The sequence below is a fragment of the Alnus glutinosa genome, chromosome 1 (assembly GCF_958979055.1).
Source record: "Alnus glutinosa chromosome 1, dhAlnGlut1.1, whole genome shotgun sequence".
Taxonomy (NCBI): Eukaryota; Viridiplantae; Streptophyta; class Magnoliopsida; order Fagales; family Betulaceae; genus Alnus; species Alnus glutinosa.
This window is the reverse complement of record NC_084886.1, coordinates 6039567-6055954: the sequence shown is the minus strand read 5'-3', so window position 1 is coordinate 6055954 and position 16388 is coordinate 6039567. Positions and strand designations below refer to the sequence as shown.

At 38.3% G+C, this 16388-nt stretch overlaps 4 protein-coding genes across 4 annotated transcripts; 3 read left to right on the top strand and 1 right to left on the bottom strand.

The window, feature by feature from the left end:
- Positions 1-2013: 2013 nt before the first annotated feature.
- Positions 2014-3203, top strand: LOC133868730 (photosynthetic NDH subunit of lumenal location 2, chloroplastic). Its single transcript, XM_062305717.1, has 2 exons — positions 2014-2584; positions 2914-3203. Exons 1-2 carry the CDS (start codon positions 2096-2098, stop codon positions 3010-3012), a joined length of 588 nt encoding a protein of 195 aa, XP_062161701.1. The 5' UTR covers positions 2014-2095; the 3' UTR covers positions 3013-3203.
- LOC133868737 (casparian strip membrane protein 1-like) lies at positions 3190-5087 on the bottom strand. Its single transcript, XM_062305726.1, has 3 exons — positions 4787-5087; positions 4555-4687; positions 3190-3582 (listed from the first exon to the last, which is right to left on the bottom strand). Exons 1-3 carry the CDS (start codon positions 5011-5013, stop codon positions 3367-3369), a joined length of 576 nt encoding a protein of 191 aa, XP_062161710.1. The 5' UTR covers positions 5014-5087; the 3' UTR covers positions 3190-3366.
- Positions 5088-6855: 1768 nt separating this feature from the next.
- LOC133868722 (uncharacterized) lies at positions 6856-11069 on the top strand. Its single transcript, XM_062305706.1, has 7 exons — positions 6856-7011; positions 8696-8852; positions 9261-9323; positions 9442-9489; positions 9617-9670; positions 10520-10589; positions 10714-11069. Exons 2-7 carry the CDS (start codon positions 8706-8708, stop codon positions 10848-10850), a joined length of 519 nt encoding a protein of 172 aa, XP_062161690.1. The 5' UTR covers positions 6856-7011; positions 8696-8705; the 3' UTR covers positions 10851-11069.
- A 619-nt stretch (positions 11070-11688) lies between these two features.
- Positions 11689-15947, top strand: LOC133868713 (uncharacterized). Its single transcript, XM_062305696.1, has 6 exons — positions 11689-12112; positions 12279-12374; positions 12489-12707; positions 13327-13423; positions 15296-15358; positions 15464-15947. The coding sequence occupies exons 1-6, from the start codon at positions 11783-11785 to the stop codon at positions 15655-15657; spliced, it is 999 nt and encodes a 332-aa protein (XP_062161680.1). The 5' UTR covers positions 11689-11782; the 3' UTR covers positions 15658-15947.
- Positions 15948-16388: the final 441 nt, after the last annotated feature.

Below are 16388 nucleotides of genomic sequence, written 5' to 3'. Positions count from 1 at the left end.
ATCTACCAGTCTTTTCCTCCATCCATCGTGTTCATTGTGTATTTTGGTTCGGTTCTTGGATTAGAATTTTTGATTCCAGATCAACGATCCTCTGCCACTATTTACAAGGCACGCGCCTCTCCATCAGCTTCGCCGTCACCCTCTGACTCCACCGACATCAGAAGCGGTTCCACCGACCTCCCGCGAATCGAAGTGTGGTGTGCACGCGCCAGTGCATAAAGGGACAGATTCGACTTTCCCTCTTCCCCCGCCTTTGCTGTAGTTGTCTAGAGCTGTTCGTGGTGTTAGTCGATGGAGAGAGGTAGGGCTGAGCATGGGGCGGGGGGGGGGGCGGGGATGGGGTTTTTTTGCCCCCGCCCCGCAGAGGTGCGGGTTCCCCAAAGGGAACCCGCACCCCGCATATTGCCCCCTGCACCCGCACGGGGCGGGTGGGGATGGGGTGGGGTTGAGGGGCGGGGCGGGGATCCCTGCGGGTATGCGGGGATCCCCGCGGGTTTTGACCCACCGTTGCTCGGCGAGCTAGCAACATCCTCCTTTACCGAGCTTCCACAAGGCAAAACCGTCCCCGGTTCCTGTTCACTCTAGATCTGATTCATTGAGCCGCCCCTCCAATCTCCGAACACGGGAATGGCTTCTTCGGAAGCCGATTCCCGGCTAAGCCAGGTGGTCTCCCCTGCGCTCGAGAAGATCATCAAGAACGCTTCTTGGCGCAAGCAATCCAGGCTCGCCCACGACTGCAAGTCCGTCCTCGAGTCGAGAAGCTCGCTTCCCCTTCCAAGCCTGAGGCCGAGGCCGAGCCCAATTCCTCAGGCCCAGGTCCACTCCACGATGGCGGCACCACCGAGTACTCCCTCGCCGATTCCGAGTCCATAATCAGCCCGCTCATCAACGCCGCCAACTCCGGCGTTCTAAAGATCGTCGATCCCGCCGTCGATTGCATCCAGAAGCTGATTGCCTACGGATACCTTCGCGGCGAGGCCGACCCCTCCGGCGGCGACGAGGCCAAGCTCTTGTCCAAGCTGATCGAGTCCGTGTGCAAGGGGGCAGTAGGGGGCTGCGGCGCAAGGAAGGTCAGGGAGTTAGAGAAGAGAGGTTAGAAGTTAGGGACTTAGGGTTTGTTTTTGACTTTTTGTTTCTGTCGAGTGCCGCTTTCTTCCTCTTTTCTTTTTTTTCTTTTTTTTTTTTTTTTTTTTTTTTTTTTTAAAAAAATATGCGGGGCGGGGACCCGAGAAAATTCAAGGGTCCCCCCTGCAACCTGCCCCGCACCGCGCGGGGGGGCCAAAAACAGCCCCAAAACCCGCCCCATGGGTGCAGGTTTTGGGCTCTGCGAGGAGGGTTGGGGCGGTTTTTGCGGGGCGGGGCGGGTTTTGCGGGGATCTGCTCAGTCCTAGAGAGAGGTCCTCCGGAGTAGGTGCGTGGTCTACATGCGCCATCTTCGGGGACTCCGAGTCCCTGCCTTACCGCCGTTTAGATGCTGCTGTTGTATTGTTGTTGTGATTTTTTTCCATCTTTTGTATTTCTGGGCATTTAGATTTGTGTGTTTCTGTTGTATTTTTATGTTATGTAGAATTTTTTGTTATATATTCTGTTGTGATCTCTGTAATAGTTACCACGTGGTGTTTGGATCCTATGGATTCTGCATCCACCCTTTGCCACCTTCACTGGTGGCCCAGGTTTTTAGCATGTGTGTCAAGGCTCAATAGGCCCGCATCTTCGGAAGCATTGCCTCCGCGTACTTTCATTCATTATGTTTTGGGTTGCCCAGTCCTAATTAATGTAATTTCTTTTTCACGCATCTAAAAAAAAAAAAAAAAAAAATCGAAAAAGATTTGATGAATTTATCATAATCATAATTAGGTGTATCATTGGGCTCTGGACCATGCTCACCCACTGGGCCTGGTTGGCATGTCTCGGTTTAAAGTCTTTCATTCACAAGGACCTCAAACTGTTGCTGCTGGTTCGTCTGTTCTAAAATAAGATAACTACCACGTGGCGTGAAGCTAAGGTCCATGTTGGATTTTCAATCAGAAATCCCCCTTAATTACGGTACCACCACAATTTCTTATGAGCTGAGTTCCTCCTTGAGCCATCAATCATGTCCACCTTCACTCACACGACCACTCCCCTCCACGCCCAACTCGCCAAACCCCGCAGCCGCAGCCCGAAAAGAAGCTCATTCCCAAAAGTTGAAGCCTCATTTCCGGGTGAAGAAAATGTGTCGACCCACCGACGACAATTTGTGACGACTTTGTTTGCCACTACTTCAATGGCGGCGCTTGGTCTGCTCGGAACCCCGCAAGCACTAGCCCAGAATTGGGGCACGCGTTCATTCATAAGGGAACATTTTTTTGAGCCGGGCTTGTCACCGGAAGACGCGGTGGCGAGGATTAGGCAAACTGCTGAGGGGCTGCACAGCATTAGGGACATGTTGGAGACCATGTCTTGGAGATATGTCATCTTTTACATTCGCCTCAAGCAGGCTTATCTTTCTCAGGATCTTAAAAATGCCATCACTACGTTGCCCGACGGCCGCCGGGACGATTATGTTAAAACTGCTAACGAGTTGGTAGATAACATGCTTGAGGTAATTTCTCTACCATTTAAGAGCTTAAATAAATTAATTATGGGAAATCTTCAATTTCAAACTCACTCTAAAAAAATGAGAAGCTTTTTTGGTAAGAAATATCCGTACAAGTGGACATATTAGTTTTCTTTTGAGATTTTATTTACAAAAGTGATCTATTTTTACTGTCAATTTAATTTTATCAATTATGAATTGTCTTTGTAAAAAAATTATAGTAAAAGTTGTAGCAGATTGAACATTTTTCTTATACAATAAACCTTCCATCTTTGAAAGGTGGAGAAATTAATGTTCATATATATTCTGAGTAATGATAATGATTTATGTTTCAGCTTGACTATTATGTTCGGACGCCAAAAGTATATGAATCGTACCTATACTACGAGAAGACATTGAAATCAATAGATGATCTTGTGGCACTATTTGTTTAGCCTATATATATATATATATAGTACTGCAAGGAGTTGCAGATACAATTAAGGTGATGAAAAGAAAAGATGTTGAATTTTAGGAGACTTCTGCTAAACTCTTAATTGGCAGTCTTTGTTGTTTTTTTTTTTCATGTAAAATGCAGCTTAAATGATGTAATGTGAAGAGAAATGTTGAAAGATTTGGAAAAGAAGTACTTGTATAAACATCAAAGCCTGAAACAAACTCCAAGATATAAGATCGAGAGTAATTAAACAAGCACGCACATTATAATACATATATAAGATGTAACTTGTGCATATATATATATATACTTAGATGATCATATATATATATATATATAGATCATCGATCATTCAGTGTCGAGATATTGCCACGGCTAAGGTAAAAATTAGCAGTAGAAGTAGGAGTATTCCTCCAAAAGAGCCGATTAAGGACCCAGAGATGCGCTCACAGAAGGAATCGAATTGTTGGCAAAATGCAGACCAGTTGGCACTTGCGTTGCCGTTGTATGCCAAGTATACTATAGCTGCCGCTGCAGAAGCTCCAGCAGTGAGAAGAGCCAGCATTACCTTAACAAAATTTGATATATTCTTTAAATACAAAGTTTAATTAAGATTTCTTCGATTATGGTGCCTATATATTGTTAAATCACCGCTTGGGATAAGTAGATAAGAATGGTTTTACTTGAAATGATCAGTTGATAATTGAGAATGGTTGAATTTGAACATTTAATTTATATATTAATTATAACACTATGAGTGATTCACGTGCGCCTTCAAATTTTTTCTATTTAAATGAATGAGGTCTAAGACGTATAATATTTAATTGAAATGAAAAGTAAATTATGAAGACATGATTCAAATTCATGACATCTGATCTTATATATATACATGTATGTTAAATCACTACTTAAAAGCATGGGTGAATTTACACATTTAATTTATATTCTAACATATAAAGAAGCTTTGAAATCATATGATCAATGGAGAGAAAAGAAAGAAAGATTAAAAAAAGGAATTAGCTTTGGGTGCTCTTGGGGGCAAAATTTTCTAAACAATATGATTAATTATGTAGGAAAGCTATGATACCTGTAGAAATATATTAAAAATATAAAATAAAAATATTAATATGAAAGAGAAAGAAAAGAGAACGGAAGCGAAAAGAAACGTATGTGTAACATTTTGTGTATTCACTATATTAAACTATATTACAATGCTCCCAATTTATAGAGAGACTAGGAGTGATGAACAAGTAAACCTAAAGTAGACCTAAACTAATTAAGAAATTGAATAAACCCAATGAAGAAATAGAATATATATATATAAAGTGGCAATCAAATTTCTAATGACCTAAATGAGAAATATTCATATAAGAAAACAAACCAAGGTAATATGTAACATAACCAAGTACTTAATATAAAATATACATCTAACAATGATTAATTAGTTGTAATGTCTTCTCACAACACGTACTACTTGATCTTAATTCTAAGCAACTATATATATAGTTCTTAATTAACTTGCTTAGACGAGTATCATTACCGTGTCAAAGATGAGCAAGATGATCCTACTCTTTTTTGCTGCACCACTCCGCGACCTGATGATATGGAAGACAGATAGGGGAAGAGAAAGAACAAGGTAGGCGCATACAATCGAATTCGCGATCATAAAGAACCTGTAGTTTAATATTATAGATCACTTAACTAACGTTAACTTTAAGTAATTGATCGATCTCAATATATATATAATTAACAGGTGACAATATATTACTTACGTGAACGTGGGAATATCATTATATTGGGCCGTAAATTGGAAAAACTGTGTGAAAAATGGAAGTGTTTGGTCCGTTGTTCCCACTGCCACCGCACTTGCTAGCGTTCCGACAGCTGCAATAATTCGAAGAACCAAGTCCATTATAGAAAGCCCTCTATTGATCACCCTTTGTGGCGTTGAAGAAGCTTCACCCCCAGCCTCAGGTACTGGTCCTGCAGCCGCTTTCATTTTCTTTGGGATTGATTGATGATGCTAGCTATGATCATCAGCTCAGACTGTTTGACAATTAAGGCATGCATGCCTTTATACCAATCATCACACGAAAGCAGATTTGGAGTTTCTAAAAGAACCCACCACTTGGAAACAATCAAAGTGGGATAGGTTAGGCTTAGGCAAGTTGTCTAGCTTGCTTCTATAAGCAGGCCAAGTGTCATTCTGTGATGGGGTTCATGATCATATATAGTACATATATATATATATATATATATATATATATATATATATATATATATATATATATATACACACGTAAACTTAGGATGGCTGGAGCTTTTGTATTATATCAGTAAATCCAATAATCCTATATACCTGCTCATCGTTGTGGATATATTTTAATTAAACTAATATGGGCCTTCTTCCTACTCCGATGAAGCATGCCATGAATATTAATTAATTAACAAGTGCTCTTTACATATTTGCTACTGTTCAATGCCCTTAATTCAATTACTATTTAAGTTCAAAACTAATTACACAAACTCCACAAGTTGCCATGGAAAAGTTAAAGAAGAAGAAGTGTATATATATATATATATATATCTTCTCGCATAAAGATGAATTGAGTATAGAACAAGGGGGGGAAAAAAAAAAGTAGGTAAAGTAAAACGGCATGAATTAACTAAAGAGTATATGCCATGTTGTGTATACAATTTGTGTGCAAATTTCACCACCTCCTGTGGTGGTGTGCGAAAAACATATACACATACAAGAAGAAGAGAGATTAGAGCTGCATGCACACATTGAGAACACTAGCGCCTTTGGGAGAGAGATAAGTTACACCAATTTGTCTCACATGTATATATTCTCACTATTTTTCTTTGGTGTGTCGAAAGGGAAGAGAACTAAGAAATGTTTTTTCTTTTGTATTTACTTCTCTTTTTTGTGTGAGAGTGAGAGAAGGGTGTATTAGGGCTTCTAGGTTTAAGTGATTTTCTTTGTACTACTTTTTGTACTCTATCATTTTGATAGTGAATTTTTCTAGGATCGTTTCCGCCAGAAGATGTAAGCTTCTTAAGCTGAACTACTTAAATCGTAGTTTCTCATGTGATTGTATTATTTTCTATTCTATATTTTTCTACTTTCTTGGTGATCTTGAAATTTTAGTCTGTCACAACAAATATTTTATTTCTCTTTCATTTTGCTGGCAAACAAGCACAAAAAAGAAAATTTTGATAAGACAACATAGCTGTTTTCTTTTGGCAAATCCCCTGTAACCGTAAAAAATTACGATAAATTGACTCACACAAGACAAGAAAATACTACAAAATTCGAAATTGAATTCCTTAGAAAATACAAAAATGACTAGATGAGCATGAAAGTGAAGATGAGCGGTGAGATTTCTATTGATCATTTGTCAACCAAGGGATGCGTGGTGCGTGTGATGTGTCTATTATGATAAGGAGCAAATACGAACCGTAGAGACTTTGACTCAACACTACTCCAAAAATGGTTATGCATTTTCTCGTGTTTGATATTGCGATTTTATAAATAAAAAGTATGAATTGTAAATAATGAATCGTTTGAAATTGCGTTTTTAAAAAATTATGATTTGAAAACAGAAAAATAAAAAAAATATGTTTTTTCAAGTTATAAGGAATGCTATTTTGAAACACACAATTTTAAAAATTAAATTAAGACTTTTTTAAATGCTTAACTACGTTTTTAAAAATCATATTTTTAAATCGTACATTTAAAAATTATTATTTTTAAATCTGAATTTTTGGACTAAAGCTTAAAATTCAGGCCCAGTCCAGCTCTTCAAGCCGATTTTCCATTACAAAACCCACTTAATCTCCAAGCCCGTGAGTCCATGACCAGCCCGAACTCACGCTCAAAGATTTTCTGCGTAGTGCGTGCTGCGTAGTCTCCAATCTGATTCGCTCTGATCGGAAAGTGAATTCGGGTAGGAGCCCCCATTTCTCCATCAGCTTCTCAGTCGGATCCGATCAGGTTTGAACCCACCTTCACGTCTGCCCCCTTTCTTTATTCTCTTATTGCCATGCTATATAACGAGCTTCGTGTTCATCAATATCAATATCGAAATTCATTGTTGTCCAAAGAAGTTTGCAGCCCATTATAGATTGTCAGCTTTGCGCATCTGGGTCTTTTTTCTTTCGGGTTTTTATTTGTGATTCTGCGTGAAATGGTCAATGATTTGAATGCTTGAAAACTACCTTGGTAGTTTCTTATGATTAATCTTTTGTTTACTGCCCAAGTCCCTTTCTTAATTAAGGACCATTAACGGTAGCTCTGACCAGTTCCACAGTCAGATCAATTAAGAATCGTTATGCTCTCATACATAATTTGGCAACTGAAATGACTTGCGCATGAATTGGTTATGGCATTTATTGAAGTTTCGTTAGGGTCATGGTGTACATGATAAATAACCGTCGTAATAAATTAATTGCAAGATGATTAGGATAGACCAACTTCTCTCAAAACAATTAAAAAAAAATGATAAAAAAAAAGGATAAACCAACTTAAAGAAAAAAGTGCGTAAATATGACATTTTACATTTTCAGGCGGCGATAGGGAACAATTGCAATTGGTAGTTAGAACATATTTGTTACGTGCTTACATAACGTAGGATGCGAATCAACAAAAAAGGAAAGATATGTTAGAATTTTTGAGGAATTCTAGACCTCCTATTGTAGGATTTTCAAGGAATCCTAGACCTCCTTGATTGAGCAATTAGAGGTGCTCGGAACTCACAAATACAAAGTTTGATAATTTACTTGATTCATTCATTTTATTCAATAACAAAGCAGTATTTAAAAGAGCAAAATACAATGGAAAATAGAGTTCCACATGAAATAGAACTTCTATTTGACTCCTAACTCAACAACCTAATCTGTTATCAACAAGACTCCTAAAAAATAAAGATAAAAGAGATAAACATAAACTTACTCAAATAACAACATAAAAAGATAGACATGAGACATCTACCCACATAACAATAGTAAATTGATAAAACAACTAATAAACTGAACAACTAATAAAGCAATAAAACACTACTATTGAACTGAATAACCTAATAGACAATACTTCCTAATAGACCTACTACCTAACAATAACTACACACGTAACAATATTTGGAACTTGCAAGCAATCATATGTGTCATGTATTGACATTCAACTGGAAAGGAGAAAATATAGAAGAGATTGAGATCTTAGAGTTAGAGCATGTTTAAGATTGCGTTAAGGAGCTTAAAAAGTGTTTTTAGTACATAAAAAGTTGTGCCAAGAAAAATGGGTCTGTTTGGAGGATGCTGAGATGAAAGTGGGCAAGCAAAAATGGCAAGAATGGAAGTGTGTTATAAGAACAGTTGTATAAGGTGTTGTTACTACCGTAATTTTTGTGATGTCAGACACTAATGAACTAATTCATGTTTATAGCGCATTACAGGGCCTTCTCTGTGTCATTTTGCTGGCATATCACATATGTTTGTGACTTCATTATTTTTACCGGCAACATGAATGGACTCATTTCATCTGCAGTGTAATTGCTGTGCAATCTCTCTATTCTATTTGGACAGTGCACTGAAAGCCTGCACTTGACAATTTTAAAATCTGGTCTCACATTTGTGAAAGATGTAAAATCATTTGTTCACCGGCATTGTTGTCAACCATGCAGAAAACAAAAAATGTCAGGCACAAATATTGAGGACCTAAAGGAGCAGGAGCCTACTGATAATACTCTTAACAATCAAGTGGATGGCGACAGTTCTATGAAAGACCTTAAAGCTTTGGATCAAAATGATGAGAATCCCATGCCTTCACCCCAGCAGGAGGTATAGTGCTGCATCTTCGTTTCACAGTTTGGTTAGTTTATGTAAGTATAGGGGCTTTTTAAATAGTAAGGATAGTGGACAATAAAGACTTAGACCTTTAAAAACTCTTGTCTCCTGCTCTGTCATTTATACTGAAGTATCTCATGAAATCCTGAAGAAAAAATTTCTTTGGCCAAAATTTTGAAACAGTTCTTGGTTTCCCTGCAAGCCACGGACCCATAAAATAATATAAAATTATTAGAGGCAAAGCTGTTTACTTCCCCAGAATTGAAAGGTGGTGTGCATAAAATCTGTTTAATCGATAGAATAAGTTTTTTGTAGAATTTCCTGTTATCGTCCATGGTCATCATGTGTCTCATATGGACTTATTCACTAGAATCATTGTCTCTACTATTCTGCCTTCTGCAGGAGGAAATTATCAAGAAGAAGTATGGGGGGCTATTACCTAGGAAGCCTCCACTGATATCAAAGGTGAATGTTTTTTCTTTTTGATCCTCTCTCTCTCTCTCTCTCTCTCTCTGTGAGGATATTTATGCAGTCCTAGTTTACCAAGTGAAAATCACCACAAATAAATGTCATTTTATGCCAGGATCATGAACGTGCTTATTTTGATTCTGCTGATTGGGCATTGGGAAAGGTACTCATTTTGACTGCTTTAGAAATCTCAAGTAACTGTAACTATAACTCTGAATTTTGATAGTGACTGCGTGATTTCTAGTTTAAATGCCTAATGTCTTGTCCCACCTCTTTGACATGTTGAACAGCAAGGAGCACAAAAGCCCAAAGGACCCCTTGAAGCACTCCGCCCAAAGTTGCAGGTATTTGTTGTTAAGGCTGTCTGGTTTTTTTACTTCATGTTTAGACACAACCTATCAAGACATTAATTTTATAGATTATTCATTACATGCTATGCAGAAAAAAAAAGAAAAAAAGAAAAAGAAAAAGAAAAAGAAAAAAAGCAATGCATGGTCTTGTTTATTACAGTTTTAAATTGTATATATGGAGCTGCTTGGGATTAATGTCATGATAATCTTACCTATAAACCAACTCATATCTAAAATTGGAAAGAAAAAAAAGACCGTCTCTACACGGGTCATTCATATGGGTTGGACAAAGAAATTGCCACCTCTGGTTCCAGACAACTTGGTGTATACTAAAAGGATGATTTATCTCCATGTGCTCACATTGGAAGTTAAAGCTCTATCATTATATCTTTGTTATTGCTAGTTTTTATGTATTAAACTACCAGTCGGTGTGCTTGTGTTGGTGCCTACCCGAATATATCACTAAGCATTTCACTTTGATAAAGGCTAGGGCAAGCAATGTTGTCCTCATAGTGACCAACCTTCTGCTCCTGCGATAATTTGTGGCAACTCCCTCAAAAAGGGAAAAAAAGAAGAAAATAAACAAATAAAAAGTAACCAGTTAATTCATGGGGCATAAAGTTGAAACCTGCCAGTTAATTCACAGCAACACAAAGTTAATGTCAAAGCCTACATCTAAGGATGCTTTTTCTTTTCTTTTCTTTTCTTTCTTTCTTTCTTTCTTTTTTTTTTTTTTCCTCGTGTGTGCGCGTGTATTTCACTCTTCCATTTGCGGTAGTTCTAACTATGCTCTTTCTTTTTCGTACCTTTTTTTATTTGTCTTGTCTTTATTATGGTCATCAGCCCACGCCACACCAGCAAGTTCGTTCAAGGCGCTCAGCTTATGCTCCTGCAGATGATGGCGGTGAAGAAGGTATGTGCAATAGATGATCTATGTCCTAGAGCACAACCACTGAAATCCACCTAGTATTTGCGAGAACCATGTTTGAGCTCCCATTTTGTTTAGTCTTATTCTTATTCTTTTTTTTTTGAAACAGTTGACGGCGGGAACGACAACATAATTTCTTCAGAGGACCATAACTGCACGTTAGATGGTGGCGACAATAGCGATACCGCTTCTGATGGTGGGAACAATAAAAGTACTGCTTCAGAGCATCAGAGCTGCCGTGAGTAGATGTCTATGTGCTAGACTCAAACAGAACATGTTTATGTAAAGTTAGAAGCTGATGATCAGCCCTTTTAAGATGCTCAAGCCAATAAGCAAAACTTTGCAAATTTTGCATCAGTTGTAATGAGCCAATGTCATATTGGAGTGCGTGGAAGACATACTCCAGTAACAATTCCTTTTTATCTTTTTTCCCCAAGTCAATTTCATAGATAACACATTACACAAGCCAAAGGGCAAGACCATTTTCATCTACTTGCAGAATTTAGGAAGCTGAAATATGATTAGTTGGTGCATCTAACAGTGTATATGATATTATGTTATTTAAATTTTTAAAAGATTTGCTAACATGAACTTCATATACACTGTTAGATTATAAAATTAATATTATCTATTCCATATGAATCGGAGAAGATCTTTGTCCAGGAAGCGAGGAGATCGGACTCAGCATACCAAATTGACAAGAAAGTGCCCAATGAGCCGAGTTCCAAAGCGAGGAGATGGCCAAATATTTCTTTCGAACTATGGACTTGGGAGTAAAAATGGCCCAAAATTGAAGATATAGCATTATTCAAGAGGCTTTTAGTTATTAACTAATTAAATTTTTAGGAAGTCAAATTTTTCAACTAATTATTTTACCGGGACATGATTGGCTCACAACTCTTTTGTACAACTCCCTCACAACCCTACTCACAATGGTGTAGGGCCACACACATGGGCTCCACACCATTGTGAGTGGGGGTTGTGAGAGAGTTGTGATGGGGTTGTAGTTTTATCATTTTTCCTATTTTACCAATTATAGACAGTCAATAGTAAAAGCAACGGTCAACACATCAGATCAGTCTCACCTCGATGACGCAACGGTCTGCTATCCCCGTTGAGTGATTAACGAAGAACGAACGTTACGAACCCCTGAAACCTTAAAAAGAAGAAGAAAAAAAATGGTCGTTTACTCGTCGCCTGTAGCCTCGTTCGTTTTCTTCTACCTCCCCAGCAGTACTCCCAGCTGCTCTTCCTCTTCTAGCATTAAACTTCCACGTGCCAAAATCACACCCTTTTGTTGCGCCGACTTGCGGTACGATAATTCGTCTCCGGCACGGGTCAACCCAGAATCACCAAAGAGAAGCAATGGTGAGCAACTTGCACCGGACTCCTCTTGCTTCAGCTTATCATGCTCCTGTACAAGAAGGCGTTTCGCTGAAGCTGCGGCAGCAACGGCTTTGTTCCCAATATGCCCCTCCAACGCCTCCAATTTACATTCCGATTACACGGTACAACTCTCTCTCTCAACACAACCTTGTGATTTGTTTCCAAAATGTTATGCTTCCAATACGAGTAAAAGGCAATGTCTGTCATACCCAACTTCAGACTTGCTGGTCTGAGTTGAAAATTATTATGTGTCACTTGGGATTTAAAGGTGACAATTTGTATGCGTAGGCTGTGCTGAAAAAGGTTCACCCTCCGAGACCAGATTGGTACGAGGAGTTCTATGCATCGGTTATGGATACAAGCATGAAGTCTTATGAAGCCGAGGTTAGTTCCCACTTAGTATCAATTGGTTTGGTGTTTGTTATTAACCAGTTCTTCTCGTTTCAAGTGTACACATCCTTGGCTGCAATTTTGTGAAATCTTCTGTGGTTTGGTAAGATTGCAGGTTACAAGTCACAGTTGTTTAGTAATTTGAAGGGGAAGGCTCAGAAGGTGTTGGAGATTGGCATCGGCACAGGCCCTAATCTCAAGTATTATGCCGGCGATGCTGATGTCCAGGTTTTTGGTGTGGATCCCAACGGAAAGATGGAAAAGTATGCACGGGCAGCAGCAGTGGCTGCTGGCCTCCCACTTGCAAATTTTGAATTTATACAAGCAGTAAGAATGCTTCCCTTATGGCACTACTTATTCCCAAGCTTTTTATGATGGCGGTATTCTCTGCTTGGAAATTGTATTGTCCATAATATAATATCTGGACGAATTGACCACAGGCTTAACGATGCTAGGGTTCACAACCCGCACAGTGTCATTACTAGATGGTTCTTTTAAAAGGGGCGCAAATGGTCTTTAGGAATTAGCATGCCATGCCATTACAATGGTCGTGTTTTGCCTTGAAACTATCAATGTGAGAAAAACACCCAAATGATTGGTAAACATTTTGATGTTTCTTAGACCTTTAAGTGGATGGATCGATGGGGAAGATCCAATGGCAATTGTTTCCAATTTCAACAATTGGATTGATGGCATGTGATTTGTATCTTAAGCAATTGAAACATCTTGTAGTGATGTGCACTTTATCAGTCAAATATGCATATCTAGTTAAAGCTGCAACTTTGATGAATGCATTAGATCATTACTATTTTGGAAGGTGGATTTTAGCAAATCATATGTTTCTACTGGATTTAGATGTTGCTTTTATTATTTTTCCCTCTTAGTTATATTTGGTTATGAACTACAAAGTTGTTCTTTAGATTTTGAAGATGCTTATATTATCCAGGTTGGGGAGGGTATACCATTAAGTGATGCTTCTGTTGATGCAGTTGTTGGAACACTTGTCTTGTGTTCTGTTAAAGATGTTGATTTGACACTGAAAGGTATTTAACCATCTAGAAGATAAAAACTTTATTTTAGTTTTACAGATTTAAGGAGTTTAGTTCATTTTGGAACCATGAAGCACTTCTTCAATAATAGAACACTCTTTTTTTGAAGTAATTGAACTTTTATCTATGAATGCTTGCTTGACTGTATTATCCTTCTAACTATAAGTTGATTGTTTAGGAGTTTGATTTAATAGCTTAGACATGAATATAAGTGTTAACTCATGCCCAAAACCTATTACGTTTTGAAATTCCAGATTCAGACCCCGTGTTGTTAAACACAAGATTACCAAGCCAATTATGAATCCAGTTACCACAATTATCAATACTAAAATCTAACAAAGCAGAAAATTAAATAAACATATAGATTTGTTAATGAAGTGAAAACTTTTTGAAGAACTTTTCAAAATACTAATCCGAGGGCTAGCCAACCCCAAAAGGCATCTATTATAGAAGACTTACGTTGTACATTATTCTACTTACAAAACCTTTGTAACACCGAAGACTCAATCTTGTAACTCTGACGAATGACACGTTCACCTCCCACCGCAATGGCTCCAGAGCCTCTGGCCTTTTTTCTATACGGATCACCTTCACGAACAAACCTCATCGGCTTCAAACTGGAACTTTAGTGGCCATAGGCTATTTTGTGTTTGAATGATTAAGAAGAAAACATGAGAAAGTTATTATCTGTTTAGGCTCAAGAACAAGAGTAAACATCTCCAGAACAACTGATATACTGCCTCTATAAGTGTGTAGAAGTCGTGGGTTGTGAGTCTTAGATAGAATGAGAGAAAACAGGATTTTTAAGCTAAGTCGGCTAGGGTTTCACAGTTTTCTTGCTGGTGGAGTTATAACGCGGTCCGATTGCAGGTCCAACAGGATGATTCTGCCTAGCTGCGGTCTTTCTCCCGTTCTGACAGTGTTCGACCGCCACCAAACAGGTTGTTCTATAAGACTTGTGAACCAATGCCATTCGAACGACCATCAACCGATCTTGAACCGGACGGTTCTGAAACTCTTAATTTTATATATTGTGTAGACTTCTGTTCGAACGGGTTGCAATCGAGCCTCCCAGAAGTTGAAATTTTGAAACCTTGAAGTACTCTATTCGAACGGCTTTCAACCATCACTGCGACTGGTACATTATGTGGCTCAATTCTTGACATGCATTGAATCCTCGTTTGAACGCCTTCCAACCAAGACTCTAATTGAGCTGTTCTGTCCAGATTTTCAGACTTTTATTGGCAGTCCATTTTGATATGGTAAACGCTTGATTTGGAAAAGCTTCATGAAATACAAAGTTCTATCCCTTTGAATCAGCTTTCTAATGCCACCAAACTTGCTTCCATCTGATGTCCAGAATCAAAAGATATGGTTGTTTTACTCCGACTAGGTCTATGTTGGACAACACACACAAACTTGAATTCTAATGTCTTTGATCAACTTTTATACCGACTTAACTTTTTACTCAAACTTACATCTCAACTTGTTTTGACACTGAATTTGCCAACTTTAAAACCTATCACGTTTAATTCATGAGAGTCAAATTTAATATGAGTGGAAATAATGTGGAATATTTGGGTGAACAATGCAATTGTCCTGACATTTGAAGTTATAAATTCGTCCACTCTAAAATGGAGAATTGCCAGAGATGATGCTTGAATATCTGAACTAATATCATTTATTAAGTAGCAAATATGGATCTAAATGTAACATTCAGGTTTACATTAAATGCTACATGAAAACTGATTGAATGATTTACTTTCTAAATGCACACCTGGGAGGTGGTTGTGTTCAAACTTTGATAGATTTTATGATTCTAATGTCTAAATAATTGAAAATTTTCATTTTTATTGTTGTACTCAGAGGTGAAGAGGGTGCTGAAACCCGGTGGGTTTTACCTTTTTGTGGAACACGTGGCTGCAAAAGGTATTGAGCTGAACTTCTTGATTCACAGGCAAGAAAGAAAGTAGTTGTGATTACTTGAATGGGAATTTTTTAGTCCTTTCTTTTATTGTTGTTGTTGTGGTGCAGATGGAACAATTCTTAGATTAATACAAAGAGTTCTTGATCCTCTGCAACAGACAGTCTCTGATGGGTGTCACCTTACCAGGGAAACAGGAATGCGGATATCTGAAGCTGGGTTTTCAGGTGTTGAGCTTAGCATGGCTTTCTTGTCTGATGCCTTCCTTATAAACCCCCACGTATATGGGATTGCTTGTAAGTAACACCAAGAGTAAGGCATCGATGTTCTCAATTGCAGTGAGCCCTGCTGTTCAGCTACTTCTGATATGGATTGTAGCTCTAGATTAGCTAGAGTACTAAGAGCATGACTAAAATCATTAGAGGCAGCTTTTGTGAGGAATATAGAAGGCATGTCTTATGGTTTAGATACAGCCATTATAGGCTTGAAATGGTTTGTTCTTTTCTTCCATCCTTCGTGTGTAAACATGTTGAGAGACAAGCCCACAATCTACCTTTAAAAGTAAATATTTCTTGCTGTAGGCTCGTGATACAATGTTTTGGGAAGTTACTTTGAAAAGTGTGGTTAAAGATATTACAAATTTCTTACGAAGTATTATGACCGTCTACATGATATTTATCATGTCGGCCACTAAAATATAAACTACTACGAAGCAATCTATATGACACTTACTCTGTTTACAAATTGACGTGATAGTACGCGTAAAACTTATAACGCTACCAATAAAATGTGGATACTATTACATTTACAAATTGATGTGCCAGCCCACGTCGTCGCACTTATAATGCTAGTCACTAAAATATTGATTAAAAATTATAGTGGAAACTTCAGTTTTTTAGGCATACTGTGTCCTGCACCGCTGTTTGGGGCAGGGATGAGGATTAGCCTTCGGCCTTGTTGCCAAAAAAAGACAAATGCAGAATAGCTTTTGCTTGGAACTAGCAATAATTATCTAATGATTATTGAAGTTGGGAG

Bases quoted from the DNA above. Each gene is read 5' to 3' on its own strand.
- LOC133868730 (XM_062305717.1), top strand. From the start codon at position 2,096: ATGTCCACCTTCACTCACACGACCACTCCCCTCCACGCCCAACTCGCC. The intron at 2,585-2,913 runs GTAATTTCTCTA...TTTATGTTTCAG, and splicing joins TGGTAGATAACATGCTTGAG to CTTGACTATTATGTTCGGAC.
- LOC133868737 (XM_062305726.1), bottom strand. From the start codon at position 5,013: ATGAAAGCGGCTGCAGGACCAGTACCTGAGGCTGGGGGTGAAGCTTCT. The intron at 4,688-4,786 runs GTAAGTAATATA...ATTAAACTACAG, and splicing joins AATGATATTCCCACGTTCAC to GTTCTTTATGATCGCGAATT. The intron at 3,583-4,554 runs GTAATGATACTC...AATTTTGTTAAG, and splicing joins TCTTGCTCATCTTTGACACG to GTAATGCTGGCTCTTCTCAC.
- LOC133868722 (XM_062305706.1), top strand. From the start codon at position 8,706: ATGTCAGGCACAAATATTGAGGACCTAAAGGAGCAGGAGCCTACTGAT. The intron at 8,853-9,260 runs GTATAGTGCTGC...TGCCTTCTGCAG, and splicing joins TGCCTTCACCCCAGCAGGAG to GAGGAAATTATCAAGAAGAA. The intron at 10,590-10,713 runs GTATGTGCAATA...TTTTTGAAACAG, and splicing joins AGATGATGGCGGTGAAGAAG to TTGACGGCGGGAACGACAAC.
- LOC133868713 (XM_062305696.1), top strand. From the start codon at position 11,783: ATGGTCGTTTACTCGTCGCCTGTAGCCTCGTTCGTTTTCTTCTACCTC. The intron at 12,375-12,488 runs GTTAGTTCCCAC...TGGTTTGGTAAG, and splicing joins TGAAGTCTTATGAAGCCGAG to ATTGCAGGTTACAAGTCACA. The intron at 15,359-15,463 runs GTATTGAGCTGA...GTTGTGGTGCAG, and splicing joins GGAACACGTGGCTGCAAAAG to ATGGAACAATTCTTAGATTA.